This window comes from Panthera leo, chromosome A3 (assembly GCF_018350215.1).
Source record: "Panthera leo isolate Ple1 chromosome A3, P.leo_Ple1_pat1.1, whole genome shotgun sequence".
NCBI classification, from domain to species: Eukaryota; Metazoa; Chordata; class Mammalia; order Carnivora; family Felidae; genus Panthera; species Panthera leo.
Genome location: NC_056681.1, coordinates 16,480,159 through 16,502,282, shown reverse-complemented (window position 1 = coordinate 16,502,282; position 22,124 = coordinate 16,480,159). Strand labels below are relative to the sequence as shown.

General features: G+C 45.1%; 1 protein-coding gene across 4 annotated transcripts in view; it reads left to right on the top strand.

Annotated features, from left to right (window-relative positions):
* Window positions 1-22,124, top strand: part of TOX2 (TOX high mobility group box family member 2) — a 170,074-nt gene that overhangs the window by 107,258 nt on the left and 40,692 nt on the right. For all 4 annotated transcript variants that reach the window (XM_042930918.1, XM_042930916.1, XM_042930915.1 and 1 more), the window contains one exon: window positions 14,156-14,401. In XM_042930918.1, coding sequence (XP_042786852.1) covers window positions 14,156-14,401 — 246 coding nt within the window. The remainder of the gene's footprint in view (window positions 1-14,155; window positions 14,402-22,124) is intronic.

Below are 22,124 nucleotides of genomic sequence, written 5' to 3'. Positions count from 1 at the left end.
TTTCTGTTCATGTGTTTTCACATCTGTTTCCTTGTGCTGTTCTCTCAGCGGTTAGGTGGAGTTTCATAGATAAGGACACTCAGGAGTAGACAGTTTTGGATAAGTTGCCAGAGGTCCTCAGCAAGTAAGTGACTGGAATTCCCCCAGGTCAGACTAACCCCAAAGCCAGCATTCTGTCTGCAGATGAAAGAAAGAGAGAAAGAAAGAAAGGAAGAGAGAAAGAAAGAAAAGAAAAGAAAGAGAAAGAAAGGAAAGAGAGGGGGAGAGAGAGAGAGAGAGAAGAAAAGAAAAGGAAAGAAAGAAAGAAAGAGAAAGAAAGAAAGCCAACAACCCAGTACTCACAGATTATGTATTCCAAGAAACTTCAAGCATTTTTGGGGAAAAATATTTGAAATACATAAAAGCATTTGGAACCCCAAAGTCCTGTGTCAGTGCAAGGTATTGTTGCTGTCACTCAGGTTATTCAACAGGCTGGACCTGTACAAGAAGACAGAGATCCATCCCTCACTCTTTCCTCCGGGCTCATGGCCTTGGGAACCTGCCGTGAGAATGAGGGTGGTCTGTTCCCTTTCCTACCACGCCTACTTCCTCTGCTGCTGCTGGAGACCCTGGGATGGGGCAGGGCGAGGTGGGGCTCAAGAAGTAGGGTCAGAACATCTTGCCGACTAGTGTCCTACCATCCATGCCTGCTGTTCTAGCCGATTTTCACACACTGGTTCTTTCCATGAGGCACACTGAGCTGGGGTTCACACTGCAGCTCATGACCTGCTCCGCGGCTGGTACACCTACTGCCGAGGCCTCCATATCGTATCAGGCCGCTGTCTCGGGTGGGACCCTTTCAGAGGCCTTCAGCCCCTGCCTTCCTCAGCTTTCACTTGCTCTCCAGGACCACTCACACATCCTTGCCTTGCCTTGCCAAACCACGCACCTGCAGATTGTTGTCTGTCTCTGTCTCTCTCAACCTGTCTCTCTCTTTTATTCTCTCAATCTCTGCCATTTCAGGCAGTGCCAGCTATCCTCCCATCTCCCCAAAACCTCCTGAGCCTCTCAACTCTGGGGACACAAGCTGGGTCCTCCTGAGAGCTCTTTCTTGCCAAGCTTCACCAGGGAGTGAGGTACCACCTCCTGTCTTGTGCTGTATCCTGAGTCCCAGCGAGCTGTGCCATTGGGGACCTTTCTTGCTCGGCTCGAAGGTGGGGCTCCCCTACTGCTATAGATTCCCCCTCAGTGAATCTTCCTCCTTTGTCTTATACAACATGGGGGTGGATGATGGAAGTGGAGTCCAAATTTCAGTCTGAGAACCTTCTGGAAGCATTACCTGGATAAAGTAGGAAACCATCACATTGTGAAAGGCATACTTCCCCAGAAAGATATCAGCAATCTGTAAATACTTAATGACATAGCTCTGAAACAGATGAAGCAGAAATGAAACAGAAATACAAGAAGAAATTGATCAAATCACAATCACAGCAGACATTTTTACCTCATAAACCAAGGATCAAGCAGAAAAAGAAAACTAGTGTGATTTAGACAATTTAAGTAACAGAATTAAGCTGGAGATAATAAACATTTATGAAAATTAGCTTTATACTATATTACAAAGGAATTATTATTGACTTTCAAAGGATCGGTATATTTTTCATTCCCTTTTGGGTATTCTCTCTTTTCTTTTTTTGTCAGTGGTTTTCCCTTTTGTTAGCCTTTTAAAAACACCCATCTGTTCCTTAAATTTATCAAAATTTTTGCTTTATTCCTCTTTCTTCTGGCTTTTGGTTTATTTTGTTTCCATGTCTAGCTTCTTTTTTTTTTTTTTTTTTTTTTTTTTTTTTTCAACGTTTATTTATTTTTGGGACAGAGAGAGACAGAGCATGAACGGGGGAGGGACAGAGAGAGAGGGAGACACAGAATCGGAAACAGGCTCCAGGCTCCGAGCCATCAGCCCAGAGCCTGACGCGGGGCTCGAACTCACGGACCGTGAGATCGTGACCTGGCTGAAGTCGGACGCTTAACCGACTGCGCCACCCAGGCGCCCCCATGTCTAGCTTCTTGAGTTGAGTATTGAGTTTATTGTTTGTTTGTTTGTTTGTTTGTTTGTTTTTCTTGCCTTCTGATAAGTTTACTTAGGTAAAAAGTTATAAATTTTTCATTGTTCACTTCTCACAGGTTTTGTCAGATAGTGTTCTCATTGTCTGTAATTTCGGTTTTGGTTTCCTCTTTAACCCAAAAGTTATTTAGAAGATTGCTCTTGGGGCACCTGGGTGGCTTAGTTTGCTGAGCGTCCGACTTCGGCTCCAGTCATGATCTCATGGTTTGTGAGTTTGGGCCCCGCATAGGGCTCTATGGTGACAGCTCAGAGCCTGGACCCAGCTTCGGATTTTGTGTCTCCCTCTCTGTCTGCCCCTCCCCCACTTACGCTCACTCTCTCTCTCAAAAATAAAAAAAAAAGATTGCTCCTAAAGGGTCCAAGGATTTAAGAGCATCTGCCTCCCTCCAATTTTTTCTATTCCTTCTTTCTCTACCTTCTTTGTTTTTTGTTAAAAACTAGGTTAGTACATTTAGATAGTAGAGTGAGGTCTATATCATTTCTACCTTTTGAAAAATTTGAGATTATCTATGTAGCTAATACATTGTCATGTGTTTTAAGTGTTCTAGGGACGTTTGAAAAGAATATGTGTTCTTTAAATAGTGGAAGAAATCAAGAGGGTGAATCGTCTTCTTCAGCTCTTGTATCCTTACTGATTTATATCTGATTGATTTATCAATTTTTGAAGAGGAGTGTTAGTGTCTTGTTGTGTTTATGATTTTGTTGAATCTTCTTTGTGCCTCTAACAGTCCTTTACATTTTATATTCCTGTGGTTTATCAGTCTACATAAAAGTTTATGTCTGTCATTTCTTCTTAGTAGAACGTATCATTTATCAACTTAAGTATTTCTCTTAGTTCCCTCAGTGCTTTTGCCCTGAATTGTACCTGATTTGTTACTAATTTTGCCACGTCTGCTTTTTACTTACCGGACATATCTGTTTATTTTTAACCTTCTGTGTCATTTTACTTTGGGCATGTCTATTATAAATGACATATGCTGGATTCATTTATTTTAACCAAAACATTAATTTTGATCTTTTAACAAACAGATTAAAATCATTCATATTTATTGTGATTAGTAATATTTAACCTTAGTGCTGTCATTTTATGAAGGTTCTTTATTATCATGTTTCATAGTTCATTCCTATTTTCTTTTTTTCTTTTCAGATTTTTGTTAGGTTGATCAGATTCCATTTTCTTTTCCTTTATTTTGGTTCCTCCAACGGTGTGGAGTTTCTGCTTTCCCTTAAAATTGTAAACAAAAATAGCTAATCAGTGAATTCAGCAAAGTTTCAGGGTGCAAGACTAACACACAAAAATCAGTTATGTTTCTATATACAATGAAATGAGCAGTCCTAAAAGGAAATCAAGAAAACAACTCCATATATAATAGTGTTAAAAAGAAGAAAATATGTAGGAATAAATTTATCCAAGCAGGTGAAAGACTTAGAACACTGAAAACTACAAAACATTCATGAGAGAAATTAAAGAAGACCTAAAAAATGGGAAAGACATCCCATATTCATGGATGGGAAATCATAATTTCGGTGAGATTGCAATACCATGCAAGCAAGCTACAGATTGAGTATAATCTCTATCAAATTTCTACCAAGCTTTTGGGGCAGAAATGTAATTGATGATCCTTAAATCCATATGAAGCTCCAAAGGACCCTGAGTAGCCACAAAAATCTTGCAAAAGAAGAGAAAAGTTGAATAACACACATTTCCTAATTTCTACAAAGCCACAATAGTCAGAACAGTGTGGTACTGTTCCAAGGATAGACATACAGATCAATAGAATAGAATCAAAATAGTCCAGGAATAAACCTCTACCTACATATATGGCCAATTAATTTTTTGGCAAAGATCCCAATACCCTTTGGTGGGGACACAATAGTCTTTACCAAATAGTTGTGAGACAACTGAATGGCCATGTGCAAAATAATGCAGTTGGACTTTACCTCCTGCCATATGCAAAAGTTAAGTCAAAATGGACTCATTACCTTAGTCTCAGAGCTAAAGCCATAAACATCTTGGAAGAAAACATAGGGATAACCCTTCATAACATTGGATTTAGCTGTGGATTTTTAGGTATGACATCAAAAGTATGAGCAACAAAAGATGAATTGATGAAAAATTAGATGAATTGGACTTCATGACAATTACACACTTTGTGCATCCACAGACCTTATGAGAAGGGTGAACAGACAGCCTACAGATTGGGAGAAAAACCTGTGCAAATCCTATATCTTATAAGAGTGTGTATCTAGAATACATAAAGAACTCTTATAATACAACAACACAAAGACAACCAAATTTTAAAATGTGCAAAAGATTTGAACAGACATTTCTTCAAAGAAGATATGCAAGTGGCCAGGAAACACATGAAAAGATGCTCAGCATCATTGGTCTTTAGGGAAATACATATCAAAACTATGAGAAGATACCACTTTATACCCCCTAGGATAGCTGTAAAAAAAAAATAGTGGAACATAAGTTGTTGGTGGTGAGGATGTAGAGAGGTTGAAACTCTCAGATGTTGCTGGGTGAAAAATGGTTTGATGGTTTCTCATAGTTAGATGTAGAATTGCCATAAACCCAGCAATTCCACTCCTTGCTATATACACAAAAGAACTGAAAAGAGGGACTCTAACAAATATATATACACAAAGAAGCACTAGTCACAACAGCCAAAAGATGGAAATAGCCCACATGTCCATCAGTGGATGAATGGAGAAACAAATTGTGGTATTTACATACAATGGAATATTATTGAGCCAGAAGATGGAATGAAGTGATAACACACTACAGTATGGATGAACCTCGAAAACACTGTGCTAAGTGAAAGGAACCAGACACAAAAGGTCACATATATGGTTCCATTTATATAAAACTATCCAGAATAGGTAAATCCACTGAAAGAGAAAGCAGATTGGTGGTTACCAGGGGTTGGAGGGGCCAGGAAGAATAGGAACTGCTTAATGGCTATGAGGTTTCCCTTTGGGGTGATGAAAATGTTCTGGAACTAGATAGAAGGGATGGTTGCAGAACACTGGGAACATACTAAAAGCCATTGAAGTCTTAATTTTTAAATGGTTAACTTTATGTGACAAGAATTTCACCTCAATAAAGTTTAAAAATTGTAACAAATATATTTAAACAACTTTTCCTTACACTGTAAATAATTAATCAGTATCTGTAATTTGCTTCTTTAAGGAAAGAAGACACAGCTTCTAGCTGAAATCCTCCAGATTTTTAGTTGGTGATCATTATTAACTTCTTAATCCTATGCTATCTCTTCTATTTTAGGAATCCTTATAAAATAGTCACATTAAATCCTGCAGTCACCTTAACAATAGCTATTTTGAATGAATATAAACTGTAGTGGTTTCTGAGCTCACTCCTAAAATTCCTTTTTTGGGTTTACTTTTCATTCTCTAGGTTTGAGCTTTGACAGTATTTGCTTCAGAAAGGAACAATTTGAAAGAACACACACACACACACACACACACGCACACAGTATGTATATTTTACTCCCTATGGATGAATTTTTGATTTGTTTGTCATTTTGTTGTAGTAAGTGAAAGAGTATATTCTGATGATTTCATAGAACATAAGCTTATCACCACAACAGGCTTCTGGCCCATTGGCTATTCTTGGATTTGTTCTTCTCTAGCCCCTCCTCAAGGCCCAGAGACCTCCCCTTTGCCCCTGTTTACCCCGCCCCATCTCAAGGAGTCATTGCCTTTGATGTTTACTGAAGACTCTTCCTCCTAGAAACTACAGGGGAAGGCTTACCCTTTCCTGACCCAAAGGGAAAGCCACATACTGGAATCAGCCCAGCATTCTTCCCTTCCTGGAATTCCCTTCCTGGTGCACGAAGAGCCTGTGGCAGTCTGTCCTTCTGCATGCCCCTTCTACCCGAGAAATATTGCTCTGCTCTGAATTCCCATTCCTTAGTTATTTGGAAAGAGAACCACAAATGGGGAAATTGGGGAACAAGGTGATTCTCGCAGCCTCATAACCCACCTCTGTGTGGTTGGTGAGCTCTAACTTCTTGCGTGTTTGTAAACTTCACAACCTGGCCCTACCATTTGCCTCAATGCTTCTTCTCCTCAACCACTCCCCACAAAGGACAATCAGTTATGGTTTTTCATGCACCACTTCTGGGGAAGGAGGAATGCTGGCCTGATTCAAACCACCTGTCCTTCCCCTGGGTCACAGCCAAGATAAGCCTTCCCCCACATGGAGAATCTTCATGGTCTGCCAGTCCATTCATTTTCTTACTATTCTTGCTTCTTGGCATTTGGTGAGAAGTTCATTTGTTCACTCATTCATTTACTTTTTGAGCACTCATTACTGTTGAAGAAACTGGGGATACAGCAATGACCAAAACAGATGAAAATCTCCTCCATCATGGAGCTGACATTCTAATGGGGTGAGACAGGTAATCAATAAAATGTGTAAGGTGTTAGAAATTGATAAACACACAAAAGTGATCAAAACAAACAGAAAATGGATCATGGCCATGGTTTGCGATTTTAAATCGAACAGTGAGGGTCGAACTCATTGAGAAGGGGATATTTCAGTAAACATGAGTGGCAAAGGAAGGAGCTGTGTGAGTATTTGTGAGAAGAGTGTTCCAGAGAGCAGTGCAAAGGCTCTGAGGCAGAATCATGCGTCGTGTGGCCAGAGTGGCATGAACCAGGAGAATGGTGGGGGATGTCAGGGAGGTGAGGGAGACAGAGGTGTGCGTGAGGGCATTAGACCATATGGCATGTGGTAGGAGGCCATTGTAAGGACCCTGTTCTTCCTCTGAGGGACAAGGGGACCACTGGAGGGTGGTGAGCAGAGGAGTGCTGCGATCTGACATTTTAACAGGATAATTCTGGCCCCCGAGGGAGAAAAGACCATAGCAAGGGTGGAGGCAGGGAAGCCCATCTCTTTCTTAGGAGGAGTGAGAAATGAATCTTGAAGAAGCCTCTGATCCAGTGTGGGACAGTGCTGAATTCAGAGTCACAAGACCTGGGTTTGAATCCCATCCAGGACGTACCAGGGACACGACACCCCCACTTTCTGAGCTTCCCCTTCTTCACCTGGAGAGAATAGTCATGTGAGTTCTTTGCAGAACAGATGCGGGTTAAATGGAGAACGCGTGTGGAAAAGCTGGGGTCAATGGCTGGCACACGCTAGGTGCTCAGTAAGAAGCAGTAGCCAAGCGGGTTGGTATTCAGGTGTCACGCATTTAGGATTTGATTGCATCCGAGGGAGACATGTAGTGTTTGCATGTTTAGTTATTTTTAAGTGTGCTAATCGCCTTTTTAAATGAATTGTCATAATTGTGTTATTCCAATATTTGGATACAACATATGCTTATTTTTGCAAAAGGCTTCTGGCTGGTTGGGCTGGTTCCAGTGTGTTGAGGTTTTGGGTTTTAAAAAAAGGAATGGACTCGTGCAGTCGTTCAAATCTCATTGGGCACATGCTCCGTACTAGCACCTGTTCTGGGAGCTGTGGGGGCAGGGAGCAGGCAGGAAGGCGGTGGTGGAGAGAGACATGAGCCATGGATAACTGAAGGGTTTCCAGTCTGCCGGGAGGGACCTAGGTGAGCTCTCAACCTGAAGCCTGGTACCCTCCCCATCTGATGTGCTCACTCACCACATTCTAACTGAGCACCTACTGTGTACCATGTGCTATGCTAGGTGCTGGTGACGAGACAGTCTGGTCCCTGTCTTCAGGGGGTCGGGGTGGGGTTGGAGGGGGTCACAAGTAAAAGGGAAGTAAAGAATAAAAGATAATTGGAGATGTGTGTGATACTGTGGGGAGCACAAGCAAGGGGCCGAAGAGGGGGAATGTGAAGAGGGGAGTCTTGTTGCGGGATGGGCAGGGGAGCAGGGGGAGGCTTCCTGGGACCCTGCTTTCTGGGATGATATGAGGCCCATGGCTGAGTCCCACCTAAAACCAGTCATCCCTCAGCCCATCAGGCCAAAGACAGACATCACCCCATGGTGTGCAAGCCTGGGGCATGTGGAGGAGGAGTGCAGACCATTCACAGTGAGGGTACCAAGTACATGAGCTGTGTGTTCTTGGAGTAGTTCCTTAACATCTCTAGAACTCTGAGCAAGGGCAACAATGGCGACAATTACAGCCGGCACTGAGAGGGGTGAGTCAGGACTTTTACACAGTTACTTTTTACACAGCCCTGTAGCCCCTGCTGTTATTACCTTCCTTTCACAGATGAGGAAACTGAGGCAGAGAGAGGTTAAGTAGTGTGCTTCAAGTCACATACCTAGAGTGTGGCAGAGCCAGGATTCAAACTCAGGCCCTCCTGAGCTTCACCACACACTGTATTCCTGTGCAGTGGGGACAAATATCACCTGTGTCCAGGGCAGTCACAAAGGTTGAGTGAGGTGTATGCTCATGGCGTCTGCCCTGGGGCCTGGCTCATACCTGCGCTCAACTAATTATTCTTGAGCTCTTACTTTGTGTCAGGTTCTGGGAAACAGGACCAACAAGGGCTGTCCTAGCAGAACTCACATTGAACTTGAACCAAATAATTATGTAAGCAGTTAGTTAACTGCAGGTTTGATGAGTGCTTCCAAAGAGAATGCAGAGCCACCTGGAGGCATGTAAGGGGCTGTGAGTCACTCTAGAGAGTATCAGGGAAACCATTTAAACCAACCTGTTGTGGAGAGGTGAGTAGAAATTAGATGAAGGGACAGCGTGTGGTGGGCACAGCATTCCAGCAGAGGGAACAGCCTACGTGAGGCCCTGGAGGCAGGCAAGGTCACTGTGGCTACAGGGGTGGTGGGGAGCAGCCACGTGAGGATGACAGAGCCATGTTTGGGACTGGGGGGGCTTTATCCTCAGGACAGTGGGGAGCCATCAAAAGCATTGTAAGCATGGGAGTGGCATGCTGGGGTGATCGTCTTTCTAGAGACCCCTCTGGCCACATGGAGGGGATGCACTGGCAGGGAAAGGAGTGGGCTGTGGGAGGCCAGGACAGAGGCTGCTGCATTTGTCCGGGTAAGAGACAGTGTGGCCTGGACCAGGGCAGTGGCGGTGGGAATGGAGAAAAATGGGTATGTTGAAAAGATAGTTTAGAGGAGTTTCACTAGATTTGAGGAATGACCAAGGGTAAGCCCCAAGTCTGTAGCTTTATTAACTGGATGGAGGACTGGATGAGGGAAACACAGGTGCAGGGTAGGGGAGGGCAACATGACTACCTACAGCTTTGCACATGTTGACCCTGAGTGGTTTGTGAGACAAGAGGTGAAAATATTGGGTGAGGGGAGGTGTTTAGATGCTCAGATCTGGAGCTCAGATGGGTGCCAAGATTGGAGCTGGAAACATGGCAGAGGAGGCAGGTCCCAGTGGGCTGTGAAGTGACTGGGAGATGAGGAAGAGGGGGCTACAGGTGAGGACAGCCCTTTTAAGAAGACAGGTATGGACCAGAAGGAGGTGGTAGCAGCTGGAGAGGGATGGGGGAGTGTGCAAGACCAGAGACAGATGGGCATGTTTTAGTGCTGATGACAGTGGTCCAGCAGAGGGGGAGGCCAAAAAGCCAGGAGCAAGAAGGGTTAATGGGATGCCCAAGGTCCTTGGACAGATGGGGAAGGATCATCGCCTGTAGAAGCAAGGAGCTTGGCCTTAGGAAAGAGGGGTGGCTCTTCTGGCATCACAACAGGAAGCAAGTTGGTACCAAATGGGCAAGTTTGTGGTTCTGGCATCAGGATGCTGTTAGAGTTATTTTCTGTGTTCCCTGGGAAGTAGAAGGTCATCTGGTCATCTGCACTGGGCGAAGGGGCAGAGAAGGTGCTAGAGGATGAGGAAAGAAGACAGTCTAGGGAGAACCGCCGTGGAAATGAACAAGCTGGGAGGGAGTGTTTCCCAGAAGTATGGAAACACCACAGAGAGCTGGTGACCATGATTTCTGGTGAAATTTGATCGAAGCCTTGCTCAGTTCTCTTGGTGAGGGTGAGAAAGGGTGGGTAGTTGGGTTCATATCATGATGGGGGTCTTATAAGCAAGGTGCTAGGCATAGAAGAGCAAAGAGGGTCACAGAGAGCTTTCTCTCCTCCACCATTTCTGATTACTTGGTGGTACTCTGGCCCCTTGTCCTTTCTGCCCCTCTATAGCCATCTCCCTTCACCAAGCCCTGTACCACTCATAGCCTTAACCATAACAGTATGCCAGTTGACCTGTGGGCGCCTTGTCTTGGAGGAGATGCGCTCAAAGGCAAAATTGCATTGACACTCACCAAAGTGCATCAAAACGCAACCTGAAAAACGATTTTCATCCCCCCAGGGAACCATGCTAAGATGTTTGGAAGATTCTCTCTCTCCATCTCCTTCTCTCTCTCTCTCTCTCCCCCATCCCCAGACACTCTCCAGTAGAGGTGTACTAGTTTTTAAGCATGGAATGATCAGAATGTATTTATTTGGGAGGTGGGCACTGGGTGCAGAGTGGACAGAGTCTCAGTGGGGGATGGTGCCGGGAGACTCCTTGAAGAGGATACAGATCAGACCCTGTTCCCTCCTAGTGTTGTAACCTGGGTGAAGCCTCTAGATCTTGATTATCTGATTTGTCAAATGGGGATAAATACAGGATTCTTTTAAGAATTGGAGAATTAATTGCATGTCAATTACATCTTAATAAAGCTGGAAAAACTGGGGAACCCGGGAGAACCTGGAAGACATCCATGTCAAGGTAGACTCACCTGGAGAATTAGGGAGATAACCCACACCAGGGTAGATATACCTGGGGAGTTTAGAGAACTATCCAAGGTCATATTAGACACACATTTGTAATTAGGGAAACATAGGAGGTCATTATAGACATGCCTGGGGTATTATGAGCACATTCCAGGTTTTGTGTCACATGCCTAGGAGATTATGGAGCAAAGACAGAATTGGAGATGGCATGCATATAAAACACCCTGCGTGATGGGTGGTCAAGGGTCAGGAGGGTTATTATTCTAGGTAAGAGACAGTAAGAAAGAGGGCTGGGTTGGGGTCCTGTGTAAGGAAATGTGCTTTTGATCTGCACCATTTAGAAGGAGGTGTTGCTTTGCCAAGTTCCTCAATAACAAGGCTGGATCAAAGCCTGTTTCTTGGTCCCCAAGCCCTCAATTTGGCCATGACTTGGCACTGCAACTAAGGATTATGTGCACCCAGATTCTTAGGATCTGTGTCACAGGAAAGGACACATTACCTTCCTTTGGAGACAGTATAAATTGGAGGAAGGGGAAGGTGACTGGAGTTAGGCTTCTTTCTAACTGTGTGACTTTGGGCAAGTAAACTCCCCTCTCTGTGTCTTAGTTTCTCTATCTATAAAAGGAGCATATAATACCAGAAACCTCCTTCATTGGGTTGTTGTAAGAATTAACTCATTAAATGTTTGTAAAGTGCTTGCACCTGGCATATACTATATGCTCAATAAATGCTAGATACTTACATTTTTTGATTAAAAAAAAAAAAAAAAGCTTGAGGAATTTGTTTACAAAAGATCTGAGACTTACCAGGACATGGTTTCCACCTATGTGTTGAGCTTCATCAAGAGGGACTGAGTTTTCCTTGGTCTCCTCCCCTGGCTATTCTGTTAACCTCAGGTACCAGCTGTGTGTCCCTTATTGAATTAGGTTCAATTCCACAGATATTGATCGAGTAGCTAATATTTTTAGCCACGGAGCTTGAGATGGATGAGATGAGTCCATCCTCCCCTCTCTTTATGCAAATGGAGAAACTGAATCCAGAGAGGGACAATGATCATGCAATAAAGAGATTGGAGCGTACATATAGAGCAGTGAGGTAGGGGTCAGTCCCCAAACCTATGCAAGCCTTTCCTGCCCCATATCCTGAGTCCTGGTCCAGATCTTGGAAGCAGTTTCATGTGATGGGAAGGAGCCAGATCTTGGGGGCAGAAGACTAGGTCCCGTTCCTGATGGTTGTGAATGTCCTTTGCCACCAGCACGATCACTTCTTCCCAGACTGCACATTGTCCATCTGTGAAATAAGCCCGCAGCAGCCCTGCAGAGGGAGCCAGTGAGCAAGAGATGGCTTGGGCTCTGGGTCCAAGGATGGGTGTGAGTGTGGCAAGGCGCTTATCCTCTCGGAGCATGTTTCTGTAGACATGCAGGGCTCTTCCCCGGGCAGTTGTGGTGAGGTTCAAACATGGTGCCTGAGGAGAAAAGTTTTGACACCAAAGAGGTGTTTAGATACCATGTGCTCCTTGCTCTCGCCACACCTCTACTCAAATCCTACTCACCCTTAGCACTCAGTGGCCTCATCCAACAAGTATTTACTGGGAGCCTACTTACCAGGAAGCAGGTATTGTGTTGGGCTTCAACTACCCTAGTTATTCTAACATACACATTTAACTTATCAAAGAAAACAAGGATGTTGGAAAGATGTTATTTCCCATGTTCTACTCTGGTATTGTGGGGTTCCCCCCCTTTACACATTATGTATTATGATTGTTCTAAGATTTACCATTATATTCGCCGGTACCTCTGGTGTCTTTCTTCAGTTCTGAAATATTCCCAACCATTATCTCTTCAGTTATTCCTCTTCCCTTCTGTCACTCTTCCAGAATGCTGATTGAACAGGTGTCCTTTGGACACCCTCCCTTTGTCCTCAGTGTCCCCTAACTGCTCTTTCCTAGAAGTTTTCTCATATCCATCTTCCCGTCTGCACACATCCTTTCTCTGAGCCCTGATCTATTTCAGAATATAGAAAAGGGGAGTGATCCCCCAGGCTGACATCACCTCGGTACCAAAACCCAGTAAGGGCAGAAGGAAAAGAGGGAAACTACAGGCCAGTCTCACTCATGAACTAGATGCAAAAATCCTGAACAAAATGTCAGCAATCAAGATCCAGCAATGCATAAAAACAGTAATACATCATGACCAAGTTTATTCCAGAAATGCAAGGTTGCTTGAACATTTTCTAATGTTAAACCAAGTGAAGTAATTTACCATATTAACTGTATTAAAGGAGAAAAGTGACTTGAGCCTTTCAGTAGATGCAGGGAGCAGGAGTCCAATAAAAACAACAACAACAACAACAACAGCAGCAGCAGCAGCAACAACAAAAACCCATGCACAGTTGAAAGAAAAATAAACACCTTGACAAACTAGGAATGCCCTCACTCTGTTACAGAATTCCTGTAAGAGCCTATGGCAAACATTGACCTTAGTGGTAAAACACTGAGCTATTTAAGATAAGGAAGAAAGCAAGGGTCCCCACTTTCACCATTTCTATTCAGCATCGTCCTGGAGCTTCCTTATCAGTGCAGTAAGGTGTAGAAAACAACAAACAAGGATTAGAGAGGAAGGTGCCCAGTATGGCTCCTAGCTTGTGCTCCTGGGGGATGTTTGTGCCATTTACCAAGATGCGAAAGACCAAGAGAGGACCCAATTGGACTGGGTGTTCAGGGCACACAAGGGAAAGGCATCCAACTGCTGTGGAAGCCTACCAGGCAGGAAATCAGGATACTTCAGCTCCATCCCAACTCTTCAACTAACCTTGGATGGGCCACTTTCCTCTTGGTGTTTGTTTGTTGGTCTTTTTAAGATTTTAAGTAATCTCTTCACACCCAACATGGAGCTTGAACTTAACCCTGAGATCAAGAGGCGCATGCTCTTCCAACGGAGCCAGTACCTCTGGTGTCTTTCCTCTGGTGTCTTTCCTCTGCCACTTTCTTCTTGGACCTGAATTCTCCCATCTGTAAAATGGGTGGGTATAGGAAGATGGGATCAAAGTGGACTGCAGTGGCCAGATCTGAATGGAAAATGAAGAAGAGAGGGGAGGGAACAAGAGCTGGTCCCATTCTCCAAGAGGGCAGGTTTTTGTATACAGACCCTCTAGTGAGAGGGAGCACCCATTTAGAGATGGGGCAGGAACCTGACCAAGTCATAGGGCCATTTTGACTGTCTGCCTTGCAGAGGGATCATCCCTTCTTTCCTTTGCCAAGAAGTTGTTACCATTGTTGCTGCTCTTATTGGTGCTATTAAACATGTTCTGCGGTTGTAAGACACTGACTCCTAACAATATGCCCCTTTGATGTTTTAGACCTACAACAGCCAGAGCGAGAGCAACGAAGACTATGAGATCCCCCCGATAACACCTCCCAACCTCCCTGAGCCATCCCTCCTGCACCTGGGGGACCACGAAGCTGGCTACCACTCGCTGTGCCACGGCCTCACGCCCAACGGACTCCTCCCTGCCTACTCCTACCAGGCCATGGACCTCCCAGCCATCATGGTGTCCAACATGCTGGCCCAGGACAGCCATCTGCTGTCGGGCCAGCTGCCCACGGTGAGTCCTTTTCCCCCACCATTGTTCCTGCTGGTTACAGTAGGGAAATGGGTTAAGAAAGCAGAATGCCAATGTTTTGTGTGCTTGTGTGCAAGGTGTGGGCTTGGATGTTTGCATGGGGGTCTGAAGAATATGAGGGCTGGGCATGGAGAATAATCTGTGTCTTCACACAGGTAGCTTCTGGAACTCTCTTTATAATATCTTGGTATTATTTGTTTTGTCATTATTTCTAATGGTATAATCTCATCTTTATTTTTATTTTATAATGGCCTTATTGGGATAGAATTCACACACCATACAACTCACCCTGTTAGAGTATACAACTCAGTAGGTGATACACAGGGTTGTATGAACATCAACACAGTCCATTTTGGATCATTTTCATCACCCTGAAAAGAAACCCTGTACCCCTTAGTCATCATTCTCAACACCCCCAGCCCTACAACCCCCAGCCCTAGGTAACCACTGATCTACTTTCTATTTCTAGATATCTGCCTATTCTGGGCATTTTATATAAATAGAATCATAATAGTTTTAAAATAATTGTATTTTGGGGGCGCCTGGGTGGCTCGGTTAAGCGTCTGACTTCGGCTCAGGTCATGATCTCACAGTTTGTGGGTTCGAGCCCCGCATCCGCCTCTGTGCTGTCAGTTGAGAGCCTGAAGCCTGCTTCAGATTCTGTGTCTCCCTCTCTCTCTCTGCCCCTTTCCCGCTCACGCTCTGTCTCTCTCTGTCTCTCAAAAAACGAATAAATGTTAACAAAAATTAAAAAAAAAATTGTATTTTGTATCTTGTTTAAACTACCAGGGAGGAGGGTGGTTCCTGAGTTAAAGTTTTCAGGATAAGTAGAAATGCGGCAGGCAGACTAGGGCAGGAAAGTACTTTCCAGGTTGGGAGAACAGCATGTACAAAAGTAACAGGCGGGAGGGCTCGCGTCATGCTTGGAGACAGCATGTGGTTCATTTTCTTTATAGGGCTGGAGAGAAAGGACTTGGAGCAAGAGAAAAAGAGGAGGTGAAAGAGCTAGCAGGGCCTGGACCACAAGGGTCCTGAATCCCATGAAAAGGAAATGTATGATTTCTTAGCATAATGGCGGATTTGAACAATCAAGATCTATAGAAAACTAGCACAGCATTGCTTGTATAATAGAAAAAGACCCTTAAGGGAATTGTAGTACTTCTCCTGAGTAACTATGATTCCTGTTTAGTTTCTGCTTTTTCCTTCACAGTTAATATTATATACTAGTCACAAGTCTTAAGTTCATTTCTAAGTGACAGGGACCAATCTCAAACTAGCTTACACAAAAAAGTCTGAAATATCCAGGGGCGGACACGGGGTTTCAGGCATGGCTGGATCCAGAAACCCCAGTAGTGTCATTAGGTCCCTATTCTATGCCCATTTACACGCAGCAGGCATGGTGGCTGCTGGTAACCAACATCTTCCCTGACATCTCTGGCAAGTGGCAGTCTGGGTCTTCTGGATGGAGGCGGGAGGGACCACGACGGAGCATGGCTGGACCAACCATTGTGTCCAGGAGGAACAGTCTTTGATATTGTCAGCTTGGGTCACAAACTCACCAGTGGCAGAGGAGAAGGGACTTCATAGTTGATTTCCTATCAGAATCACTTGGTATTGGGTGGATCACTTTCATCTCTTCAGGGGATACTCAGAGGCCACAGCCACGTGTTTGGCCCAATTCTAGCTGATGCCCGGGACCTTTGGGCATGCAGTGTGTATTCTAACAATCTTGACTGTGTTTTATTTATTCCTTACTCTTATTATCACCAAATCTTCTTGCTTAAAAAAAAAAAAAGCTGGTATCCTCTATGTATTGTTGTAAACTACATCACATTTTTTCTTCTTTGAATCCAGGTGAGAAGTAAAAGGAGGGAGAGGCAGAGGGGAGAGGGAGGCAGCCAACTCAAGCTCCACATCTTGTAACGTTCAGGGTCTGACTCAAGTGCTCAGTGGAAATGGATCCTCCATTTTTTGAGGAATGCTTTTCTTTGGGGCCCATCAATAATGCAGGTCCTTGGTTTCCTCTTCTCTAAGAGACCTCAGGATTCCAGAGCCATATGCTTTTAATTCCACTTTTTTAGAATGCTGTGCCTTAGCTGCCTGCACGGCTAATTGCTCACAAGACATCACTACTCCAGACCATCTCTTTTGGGGAATTATGGTAACACAAGCAAGGGCAGGGCCCGCAGACGCCTCTGGCATGTGCCCTGGGAAGGGCTGTGAATGCAGGGGTGAGTATGGCTGTAGTCCTGGGCGGCAGTGCTGCGGGCCTCTGGTGTGGTGGACAGGGGAGACAGTGGGTTAGTGGCTAGCGTGTGGGCTCCAGAGTCTCACAGACCTGCCTTAGATCCTGGCTCCACCTCCCGAGCTTCATTCCTTTATCTTGGAATCATAACAGTACCCACCTCAAGACTGCAGTGAAGTGTATCTGAGATAATGTGTGCAGTCTTAGCAAATGCCTGGCAGAGAGCAAGCGATCAGGGAATATTTATTATTATTAGTAGTAGTAATAACAATGAATTCCCACCGGAACCAAATGGCAATGTTTTCCGTGAACCTCCCTTACCTAAAGGAACAGATTGCAGATACTCTCAGGTATTTTGTAGGGCCACCTGATTACAGTAGCTCTGATAATTACAAAGAATGCTGTCTGTTAATCAAAAATGATCTTCTGATCCTTCCTCCTAGGATATGTTTTGGTTGGGCTCGGGCCAAATAGGCACTTTGAGTCATTTTCCATATTTCTTTAAAACTAGCTCATGTTAAAGATGCTTCACAAATTCAGATAGCTTGAATTCTTTCATTAGTTTTCAAGGGTTTGCTGAGTTTTATATTCCCTTGTTATGTAATGAAAGATAAGCTAAACTTTCTTATCCAGGGGAGGGCTACCGGAGCAAATGGGAAACCGGGTAAGCACAGGTCCATCTGTCGGGACTGTCTGGTGAAGAGAGACAAGGCGCCCTTAGAGACAAGTTTTTAAAATTTGTCTGAGCTGTAGGACGCAGGTGTGTGTCTGTGTGCATATGGACGTGCACACTGAGGGTGGGGCTGGAATTTGCTTCACCACCTGCTAGGTGTCAAGCCTGGTGCAGAGGGCTTTACAAACTGCTCACACACTGCTCCCAAGAACCGAGTGCCACATTACAATAAGGAAACGGAGGCTTGGAGCAGGCAGGTGATTGTATTGGTTTCCTGTGGCTGCTCTAACAAATTGTCACAAACATGATGGCTTAAAACAACCAGAAAGTGATTCTCTCAGAGCTCTGGAGGCTACAGGTTGAAATCAGTGTCACTGGGCCAACCTCAAGGTGTCTGGAGGGGTGAGTTTCCTCCGGAAGCTCTGGGGAGATTCCATCCCGTGCTGCTTCTTGCTTCTGAAGGTTGCTGGCCATCCTTGGCTTGTGGCCACAACACTTGAACCTCTGGCCTGTCTTCACATGGCCTTCTCTTATGTCAGTATAGTCTCCTCTGCCTTTCTCATAAGGACACTTGTGATAGCATTTAGGAATAATCTAGGATAATCCCTCCATCTCAAGAGCTTTACCTTAATCACACCTGCAGATTTTTTCCCAAATACACCTTCCAGGGATTAGGACCTGACATTTTTAGGGAGCTGTTTTCAGCCTGTGGTATGGTGATCGACCATGCAGCAGCCTTTATTGAGAGCCTGCTAAGCACCAGGCATTGTCTGAGCCCTGGGTCTACAAGACGCCCTTTATGCACACACATATATAATGTATGTAAATATATGTAAATAATATATGTAATATATATGTATATTACATATGTATATGTATATTACATATTACATGTGTATACATGTGTATATATGTATATATGTAATATATATGTATATATGTAATAATATATGTAAATATATGTTTATATATGTAAATATATGTATAAACATATATGTAAATATATGTTTATTATTTATTTTGAGAGAGAGAACATGAGTAGGGGAGGAGCAGAGAGAGAGAGAGAGAGAGAGAGAGAATCTCAAACAGGCTCCATGCTGGCAGCACAGAACCCAACACAGGGCTCGAGCCCATGAACCGTGAGATCGTGACAGCAGAAACCAAGAGTCAGATGCTCAAGCGACAGAGCCACCCAGCCGCCCCTACAAGATGCCCTTGAGGAACTCCTGGAGCAGGCAGAGAGACAGGTGAAGACTCTGTTTCTGCTATGTGTGCCCAGAAGAGGCACCTTTAGGAAGTGATGAGCTGACACATAGCAGCTTCTACAAACACTGTATGAATAAATGAATGAATGAATGAATGAATGAATGCATGTCACACAGTTGTTGAGAAACAAACCCAGAATTCCAGCCCAGCTCTGTCTGCTCCCATACACCTCTCAGTTTCACCAGGTGCCTGAGAGATGGAGCAGCTGGGCTGCAGGGCCGCAGGCGGCACAGGTGTTCCGATGGGCAGGAGGTCACAGATGCTACTTGGACAGGTTGAGATGCATCAAGGATGTTGTTCCTGGAGATGTGGTTGAGGCCAGAGCGTTTGACAGCCATCTCGTTTATGCCCAGCCCTTTCGGCTCTGGTCCAGAGGCCGCCGATTCCTTCTGGTCCCCCACCCTGGCCTGGTGGCCTCCTGATGTGCGTGGCCGCCGGCTTTTCCGCTTTTAAGGTATGGCTACTGGCAGGAATCCTGTGCAGTATTGGAATTGGGCCCCTTTTACAAAATTAAATATGCTTAAAGCTTCTCCCTCGACTTCAGCGTCTTAACTGATTAAACATTCATTTCCAAGACAAAAAGAGTCAATTTAGTATGAAAGATACATTTTGCTGGTTTAATTTAAAGCACTGCACCTCCATCTGACCCCTATTTTCATAACTCAATAATTTTATCCTGTGTTGATTGTCTCATTTTGAGAGAGATATTGTATGTATAAATCAGTTTCTAAAATACCCAAAGAAACTGGAAGAGTGGAATTTATTAAGCGGCCTCTGTTAAGTCTGAAATAATTTATTTTGGAGTCGTCCTTGGGAAACGTTCAAGCTTACGGTCCTGGCACACCCAGGAGAGGAATTCTCCTGGGAAGGGCCAATGCTGGATGCTGCCAGACAAGTCCTGGGGAACCTGCACCTTCTGTGAGACCAGAGAGAGTTGTGGGAGAGTCTTGAGTGGGTGGAGATGGGTGTGATGGAAAATGAGTTCTGGCAAAGTTGTCCCCGCCCCAGCCATGGGTTCTGGTGGTTTGGGAAATGTGGGGTTTCCCTAAGCCGAGCCCTGGGAGTCACTGGAACTGAGTGGTCCAGTCTTAGTCCTCAGCACAGGCGTGGCATACAAGTGTCATTCAAGCGTTCTCTTCCAGAGTTGACTGTTGTTTACTGTTTCTGGGGCCTTTGACAATTGCTGTCTCTCCCAACCTCAGTTTTCCCATCTATTGAATGGGGATTGAGATTCCAGCTCTGGTGAACTCACCAACGGGAAAATGGGAATAATTGCTCTGTCCGCTAGGACACATTGAACAAGTATATGGGTTTGAGGTTGGATAGACCCTCCACTACCACCACCACACATGTCACTGGCCCAGGAGCCTCAGATCTTACCAACTTGGATTAAAATCCTGGGTGCTAGACTGGTAGTTTTAGATACTTTGTGTTCTATGTCCCTGTCCCAAAGCATCTTGGTAGGACTGGTCCTTCTCCCACACAGAGTGGGCTAGGGGCCATGGTTCAGGGACCCCATGCCAAGTGAAAGGTCTTTCCAGACTAGTATCCTGGGGTAGGCTGCTGGGGAGGGAGCTGGGCATTCTTAGTTTCCACTTCTCCCCCTTGTTTAGAGGTGGTTCCCATGAGAGAGCCTGCAGCTCTGGGTTAGGGCCTGGGGACTGGGGCAAAGTCTGTATTGACTCTGGGAGGTCCTTGATATATGTCCTAACACCTACACCCTTCTCTTCCTGTTCTCTGCTCTTCCCCTCCAATCTCCTCTCTCTCTCTCCTCCCTTCCCTGCCTTATTCCTCCTCCCCCAGGAGATTTGGTCTACCTCTATTTGATTCTCACAAGTTGAGATGCAGGGGATTCCCCTCCTCAGTCTGAGAAAAAAGGACCAAAGACACCGCCCCCCACCCTTGTCTGGATTACTGAGCCACAGTGGGCAGTAAAGACCACCAATCAGACTATTCATTTTGTTGCCCTTAATGCATTTAATTTATTTTTTTGTTTGTTTTGGTTTATGATTGTATCAGTTTTTGCTGTGTAACAAGCTTGAAGCAAACAATGAATTTTTACTATTTCTTGTGATTCTGTGGGTCGATAGGTCTTTTATCTGGATTAGCTTGTCTGATTCCTGGGGCCAGGGTACAGCTTGGCTGGGACGGCCTGGTCTAGGGCGGCCTTGTTCACATCCTGGCGGTTGGCCTGATACTGGCTGGGGCCAGTGGTCTCTCATCCCATAGTGGCCGGGCCTGTTTACATGGCAATGGCCACAGGGTTCCCAACAACATCAAGGAAGGACAGGCCCCAAGTGCAACTACATTTCTTTTTTTTTTCTTTTTTAATGTTTATTTATTTTTGAGAGAGAGACATACAGAGTGCGAGTAGGGGAGGGGCAGAGAGAGAGGGAGACACGGAATCCAAAGCAGGCTCCAGGCTCTGAGCTGTCAGCACAGAACCCGATGCAGGGCTCGAACTCACGTAGCTCAAGATCATGACCTGAGCCAAAGTCGGACTCTTAACCAACTGAGCCACCCAGGTGCCCTGAATCACTTTTCAAACCTCTGCTTGCATCACATTTGCTGATGTCCCACTGGCCACAGCAAGGCATATGGCCATGCCTAGATTCCAGGAGTGAAGAAATCGGCCCCTCTTCTTGAAGGGAGAAATATCAGTGTCACACTGCAGAAAGGTGTGGATGCAGGAAGGGCAGGAATTTGTGGCTGTTTTTGAAATCTGTCGTGATAGTGTTTTGTTTGGCTTATGTGCTTTTGTTTTCTTGACGTTTAGTATCACCTACTAGTTAGGAGCATGGGCTCTGGAGTTAAGTTGACCCAAGTTCAAAGCCCAGCTTCACTATTTGTTACCTTTTACCCTGAAACTCAGACCAAGAGGTTGATCCTCTATGAGGCTCAGTTTCCTCATCTGTAAAATGGAGGGAATGTTACTTGCCTTGTAGGAACTTGTGAAGATTTAATGATCAGATGTAGGAAAAGTGCTCAGCTCAGTGCCTGGCACACATTGGGCATTCATAATAAATGTGAATTACTCTATTAATTTTGCTGGTGGAGTTTGGGTGGCTTCAGCCTCGTCTCTGTCCAGCCTGAACTGTTAGGGGGTCGGCTTTGTTGGGGCAGTAAGTAGTCAGGCTGGCTCACCTGCAGGGGCCCGGGCCCAGGGTTGGGTGTTGGGAAAGGCAGGTCAGAAGCTCAAGTGGAGTGGGTAGGGAGAGGGCCCCAGCTCAAGAGTGGGCTGGAGGAAAGCATGTTACCTCCACTGGGACCTCAGTTGGGGCTCAGAGCTTAAAAGCAACTGCAAATTGACAGTCCCACTACCTGCCAAGAAGGCAGGGCCCCTAGCCTGAATGGCTCAGTCAGCTGGGTGTCTAACTCTTGATTTTGGCTCAGGTCATGATCCCAGGGTCATGGGATCAAAGCCCTGCGACCAGCTCCATACTGAGCATGGAGCCTGCTTTGGATTCTCTCTCTCCCTCTTCCCCTCTCCCTCACTCACACTCTATCTCTAAAAGAAATAA